Here is a 7,254-nt window from a genome sequence, read left to right on the forward strand (position 1 = left end):
TGATCTTGGCTTACTGCAACCTCAGCCTCCTGGGTTCAAGTGATTCTCCTGCCTCAGTCTCCCGAGTAGCTGGGACTACAGGCACCTGCCACCACACCCGGCTAATTTTTGTAATTTTAGTAGAGATGGGGTTTCACCATATTGGCCAGCCTGGTCTCAAACTCCTGACCTTGTGATCTGCCCACCTCAGCCGCCCAAAGTGCTGGGATTACAGGCATGAGCCACTGTGCCCAGCCCATGGTGACTGTTTTTTACAAGTTTTCTACTATCCTTATTCGTTAAGAGTCCAGTGACTCTAGAACATAGTCTTTGGACCATATTTCAAAGTCCTCACACATGAAACTTTCCAGCCAGATGCTGGGCCCCTGCCCTTTGCCCACCCCTCAAGATGTCCAGGAATTTGTGCACTCTCCTACCTGCTCCAACTCCTCCTCAGCATATTTTTGGCGGCTCCGTTCATTCTCAGTACCCTCCCGCAACTCCTTCAGCCGCTGGGCTTCCTGCTTAGCAAGGTTGATCTCATCGCGCAGCTTCTTCTCCAGATGGACCTTCTCCACTTCCACTGTGCGGTGCTCCTCCTGGGCCTTGTGCAGCCTAGGGGGTGATGTAGGGAGCTGAAGGAGGCCAGGCAAGCAGATGCCAGCCAACATGCCATGAGTCATGGCATCAAAGAGGAAAATGAGAGCTGTAACTCTCAGCATCTACTCTCCCTGCTCTGCTGACTGTCTGGCTCTGAGCTAGCTCAGGGCCAATAGAAACCACAGTCATTACCTAATTCAGACATTGGCCATGATTTTATTTTGTTGACAGTAATCAAGGCTGTGAAACCAGGTTCTCAGGCATCTGAATCCCTCCTCTAAACTGTCTCATACTAAAATCATAACAAGTACCAGTTTACAAGGTATTTCCCATTTGTCCTCTCAGCAGATAATGATATATTAGTATCATAATCAGCCTAGGACAAGCATATAGGGACCCTTAGAGAGGGAAAGCAACTTACAGGAAGGACTGAGGCTAGAATTCCAATCTGTGTGACTTTGCCACAATTATTCCCCTAATATAGTGCTCTCTAGAAAGTTCAATAAATGTAGAATACCCTGCTAGCTAGACAAAAAGATCCAAGGAAACCCTAATGGCTGAGAAATAACTGGGGCTAGTAGCAGAGGGGTATATTAGGAAGATGAGGAAGGAACTATCGAGCTAGACCTCTTGGACTCCTAAGCTTCTATTCCCAGAAGCACAAAACAAATTAAATTTATGCCAAAGGGGCTGGGCAGGGCTCAGGAGAGTCCACTGCTGCCCCCCAGGCCCTGAGTTCCTTTCCTAAGTATCTTCCTTAGTGGGTAAGATCACAAGGGCATGAGCTCTAATCTAAGTCTACCCTTGCAGCGTCATGTACATTCCCTCAGTTCACTGACAAAACCTTCCATCAAGCCTTCTCCCTTCCTCAATTCTTTCCTCCACATGGCTATCTATGTTAATCCACTCATTCATTCACCAAGTTCTTTTGAGGGCCTACTAAGTGCCAAGCCCTGTGCTATGCCCTAAATATATGGCGATAAATCAGAAAGCTGTCCCTGCCACTGAAGAGCTCATTATTTACTCCAACAAAGACAAGTAAACAGATAACTGTAACAATGTGACAAATTCTATAATAAAAAGAGATATATATATAAAATGTTGGATGAGCCCAAAAGATCAGGTAATCAGCTCTGCCTGAAAGCAGTCAGGGAAAGAGAGACTTGGGCTAGACCCAGAACAAAGACTGAGAGTTTGCTAATCCCTTTGGAAGAGAGAAAAGGACTTTACTATCTGGTCTTCCTCCCTAAGCAAAAACCACCAGGTTGCCAGGGGGCCAGATTAGGAGGGGGAAAGGATGGTGAAGAAGAGGTGAGTTAGATAGCTTAGACTTGAGATACAGAAAAGAAAGGATAGACTACAGAACAAGAAGAACATAGAGAACACTGATCACTGAGTTAATTAAGTCGGTGAAACAGATAAAACAAACAGAACTCAATCTGTAAAAAAAAAAACTATCCAGAGCTATCAGTGGCGGAGCCCTCAAAAGATATCATGGAACAAGCAAGGAGGTAAGAGAAAGAAATGTTAGGCTGCAAACTTCCCACAAATTGTAATCTGCCTACTTTGTCCCCGAAGAGAAAGGGAGTTGAACCCCCGAAAGTGAACACCAGATGGCACTATATGCATAGGTACAGACAAATCAGAGGCACCATTTCCTGCCCCCATCTCCTTCCCTTGCTGAATACAGTACCCTCCTTTAATGTACTCTTCCATGACTCAACTGCATAAAGTTACACCATTAAGAATTTACTTCTTCACTGAAATATTGTCTTCTCTGAAAGCAGCCTCTTGAGAAATGCCAATACTATGATCTGTCTGTCCTTTATAATAGCGAGCTCCTTTAAAGTAGAATCGAGATTGACCCCCCTTTTATAGTTCCAATAAGGTCTGTTAGAGATGGAGATCAATAATTATTGTTGGGTGTAGAAATGAGCAAATAAGTATACAATTAAACACTGTTGTTGCCACTCCAAGGCAATAACAATTAGCACTGCAGTTAGTCCTGGATCTAAGCAGTTGTGTGACTATGAACAAGTTTTGCCTGTTTTCTTCACAGCAAAATGGGAATCAAGATTCCTGGGTGCCTCAAATAATTATCTTGAAACTCAATGAAATCATAACTGGAATGTACATGTAGAATTATATTTATTCACATAAATTATCAGGAACTCTGTAACAAAGCTCTGTGACAGCTCGCAATGCAGGTCTGTTAATATAAGGAGGAACAAGGTGGCGTGTGGGCTCTGGACACTCAATGGAGGATACATGTGTGCATGTGCCCAAGCCTGTCTCTAGGGGGACAAGGGGAAGGGTGTCTTTGTCTCTTTCTAAGTGCCGCAGTGGTCATTTAGCTCTGGAAGCCTAGGGGAGCAGGGAGTGCTGGGAGCTTAGTTTTATCCCCAAACTTGGAATGTCTCCTGCCTAGATTTTTTTGCCTTTGGAATGGAAACAGTACATGTTTTACAAACAAATGAGGTATGGGGACTGCTCAGACAGCAGCAGTTAGCCCCTCATTGGCAACGGGCCCAAGAACAAGGGGCCCAGCAGAGTAGCCAGGAATCAGCTTAGAGATTAGACCCCTCTTGCTCCCTAGAAGCCCAACCCATAGAAATAAATCCAATAAGCCTACTACCTTAGTAAAGGTAGCACTCTGGAGTATTAAAATTCCTAATTCACTGCTTACTGATATATGACCCTGAGCAAAGCACTTACCCTCTCTGAGCCTTCATTTCCTCAACTCTAATAGTACCTACTTCAAACAGCTGTAGTGATTAAAAGCAATAATGCATTTAAGTATTTAATATCTGACTCACAAGAAGTCTTTTCCCACCCCTCCAAAGAAAATAGTGTCTATCATTTAAAAATAACACAATGACTGGGCACAGTGGCTCAGGCCTGTATTCCCAGCACTTTGGGAGGCTGAGGTAGACCTCTTGAATCCAGAAGTTCAGGAAAAACCTGGGCAACACAGCAAGACATATATCTACAAAAAAATAAAAATAAAAAATTAGCCGGGCATGGTGGCATGCACCTGTGGTTCCATCTGTAAAGGAGATTAAAGCAGGAGGATCTCTTGAGCCCAGGAGGCTGAGGCTACAGTGAACTATATTCATGATATTGAACTTCGGCCTGGACAACAGAGCAAGCTCCTGAGTCAAAAAAATAATAATAAATAGAAATAAATGAAAAGACAAGGCTTCATTTCCTTTTACATTGGATTCCTGCAAAGACTTCCCAACTAGAGTCCCTATGCTTCCAGAATCATTTTCTAAAAGACAGTCCTGAATAAGTCTCTCCTCATCTTGAAAACAAAAACCAAAAAAACCTGATTTGCTTTCTGCATCGAACTAACTTCCTCACATGCATTAAGGTCCCAGGGATCTGGCCCCACCCTATATACTCAGTCTTAACACCCAGACCTCCCTACCCATCTTTCAATGCCACCTCCTCAGAGTCCCCACATCCACTCATCCACTTCTTTGTCTTTCTAGTCATTAGAGTTCTTAACCAATTAGCTGAGTCTGGAACTGAGTCTGTATTAAGTGTGCTCTCACAGCTGCTTCTTGTGGGTGTGTAAGTTTTGTTTCCTCAGGAACAGTGAATTTCTTCCACCCTCCCCACTTTTTTTGAGATGGAGTCTCACTCTGTTGGCAGGCTGGAGTGCAGTGGCACAATCTCGGCTCACTGCAACCTCCGCCTCCCAGGTTTAAGGAATTCTCCTGCCTCAGCTTTCTGAGTAGCTGGGACTACAGGTGCACACCACCATGCCCAGCTAATTTTTGTATTTTTAGTAGAGACGGGGTTTCACCATGTTGGCCAGGACGGTCTCGATCTCTTGACCTCGTGATCTGCCCGCCTCGGCCTCCCAAAGTGCTAGTATTACAGGTGTGAGCCACCGCGCCTGGCCGAGGAACAATGAATTTCTTACAACTGCCATCACAAAACTGGTTCCTAGATGTCAGGAAGTACACAAGCTGGCTGGCTGGCTGGCTGGCTGGCTGGCTGGCTGGCTGACTGGCTGACTGACTGACTGACTGACGGGCACTCTTTTCACAGCCAAATCTTCCGCCATAGTTTTGAAGTCATATTTTATTTCAACAGAATCCCAGACCATCTGAGTTAGAAGTGTTCTCCAAGGAGAGTTTAGCATTCTCCTAGGTCAATCCCTTCATATTACCAATGAGGAAATAAGTCCTGGGAGGGAAAGAGATTTAACCAAAGTCATATAGCAAAGTCAGTGTTGATGAGATTTAGATTCCATATAAGAAAGAACTAAGGACAGTAAGAAGGAAGGTCTGTGAAGTTTCTTTGAGGAACAGTAAAGAACAATTAATTATATCTATTTATATGCTAGGAGAAACAGTCCAGAGACAGGATGAAGTTAGAATGACCTCCTAACAAGCCATGGGAAGCTCAAGACCTCTGGCAGCTACACATTTCTCCCTCTGAAGCTAAGAAGCAAAAAAGATAGAAACGAGCTTCTCCCCAGAAGGAATAACTGCCCACGACAATTAGACTATCAACCTAGACTTGCAATACACTTTTGTAAGGATGACGCAGCCTGGGCTGCTATGTTGGCAAGGTCTCAGAGTCCAAGTGGCTCATACCCAGGTGGAAATGGGAGGTTCCCAAGAGATGGCAGGGCCTTACCTTTCCTGAAGGGGCAGGGCCTTACCTTTCCTGAAGGTCATGCAGACTCTGCTCAGCTCGGTGTAACCCCTCCAAGTCTTTCATCATCTTCTTCATGTGCTCCTTGGAGTAGCGGTTCTGGATATAGGCAAACCAGCAGCCGCCCACACCAATAACGATAGACACCACCAGCATAAAGTCCTTGAGGTGATTATGGCGGGTCACTGCCAGAGAGGGGAGGACATGGTGAGTCAGGGTGCCCACTGCACACTTCGCCTTGCAAACTCCACTGCATCCCTCCTCTCTGAAGCCCTCCATGACAGACACACTCTCCCACTGAGGAGGATTTAGTTTCTCTTCTAGACACGCACTTGCCATACACTATTACAGTAAGCTCTGTGTCTATCTCTCTGCTAGCCAAGGCTTTGTTTAGAAATGAGAAGGCTTACAGCAATACAGAAAGCTTATTAAACCACACTTCCTACGATGCAGTGAAGACAAGAGGACTAGTGCCTTCTCAATATACCCCAGCCATCTCTGGGCTAGGATGACCCCATATGCCCAGATGTAGTGGCTTCCATCCTACAGGATAGGCAATTCTGAAGTGCTACAGTAGGTAAATGGAGATGGCTGGTATAAAGGATATAAAGCAATGTCACCAGAACCTCAGGCCTGGCTATAGGACTGAAATCACTATAGGAACTAGGTCTCCTGGACTACCAGGCCATTCTTGGCACGGATCAGGGAAAGGTACAGAAGTCTCAACCAATGGAGAACATTTCTAGGCTATTGTAAAATCCAGAGACTCGGTAGAACAGGATAGCATCAAGAGATTGGTATGATGAGACATTACACCTATCAGCAATTGAGCGCCAGTGCTATTTCCAGAGAACACCTGGTAGCAATTCAGTGAAGCATGAGGGCCCCAGCCATCAGCTGGGGTTCAAAGAACACCCAGTGTCCAGAGCAAAATTTAAATGCTAAACAAAAAAAATGACACCAAAAGATAAAAAGCAAAAGCCATATCCTAAAAACTTAGCCAATCAGGACAGAGGCACTTCTGGAACTAACATTATTCCTGGTATACCACATCTGGGCTCTGTGCCACAGTACAAGAGACTTGAAAGGGGCATTATAAGAAGGAGACAGCTGTCAGGAGACAGAGATCCTCTGTCTAGGTCGTGTTGTGGGCTCAGAGGAGCCCTAGATGTGAGAGTCAGGGAAAGAGGGAAAAAAGAGAGTTATGCCAGGGCTAATGACATAACTGCATACAGTAAGTTGCCCTTAGATAGCTAAGGAGGAGGTAGGATTGGCATGATCCTTGGACATAGTAAGGACATGGGGCCGGTGGAAATCCAAGAGGACCCAGGTAGAGCCACCAAGTTAAGGGAGGGTCAAGACACCAGAAAAAGAAACCATATGATACTGATGCCCATATTTGACAAAAAGAGTTATCATCATAGCTCCTTACAGAACGGCTAAACAGCAGGAAATGAGGATGAGATGGGACCAAAGACAAATTAACACATCCTATTTCCACCCAAGGGAGGGGGGTTACTAGGTCAGAGTGGTGGCCATGTCACTCATATGTTTTATCCCAGGCTCTCTGAAAAAAAACTGAGGATCCTCTAGTGGCTGTCCCCTAGCATCCAGGCAGGCTGCAAGTCTAGCCATACTCAAGCCCTCACTCTCCTGTCTTTCAAGTTCCAAGAGGAGATATTTCTGCAGCACAGTGAGTTGCATTGCTTTCTAGAACATACCTGCCTCCTCCACAACCACTACCAGAGCCTGGGGTACTCTTTATCTCCCCTGTTTGTTAAGGACTTTTAATCTTGGTTTCCTAGGGTTTCTCAACTTCAATATCCCCTTTATATTCTTACCAAAAGTCAACAGTATCCTTGTTCAAACAGGACTCCATGCAATGAACACCTTCTCCTATTCCAATACTTCACAGTACCTTAAGGTGGGCATGCAAATTGGGCCTAGTAATTTCATTTGGTTTTTTTTTTTTTTTTTTGAGATGGAGTTTCGCTCTTGTTACCC

General features: G+C 45.0%; 1 protein-coding gene across 5 annotated transcripts in view; it reads right to left on the reverse strand.

Moving 5' to 3' along the window:
* STIM1 (stromal interaction molecule 1) overlaps nucleotides 1-7,254 on the reverse strand; it is a 239,417-nt gene that overhangs the window by 18,423 nt on the left and 213,740 nt on the right. For all 5 annotated transcript variants that reach the window (XM_032258894.1, XM_032258889.1, XM_032258890.1 and 2 more), the window contains exons 6-7: nucleotides 5,258-5,435; nucleotides 417-594 (exon numbers count right to left, since the gene is read on the reverse strand). In XM_032258894.1, the coding sequence (XP_032114785.1) occupies nucleotides 417-594; nucleotides 5,258-5,435 (356 nt within the window). The remainder of the gene's footprint in view (nucleotides 1-416; nucleotides 595-5,257; nucleotides 5,436-7,254) is intronic.

Source organism: Sapajus apella, unplaced genomic scaffold (assembly GCF_009761245.1).
Source record: "Sapajus apella isolate SASKATOON/1434 unplaced genomic scaffold, GSC_monkey_1.0 scaffold106, whole genome shotgun sequence".
In the NCBI taxonomy this organism is placed as follows: Eukaryota; Metazoa; Chordata; class Mammalia; order Primates; family Cebidae; genus Sapajus; species Sapajus apella.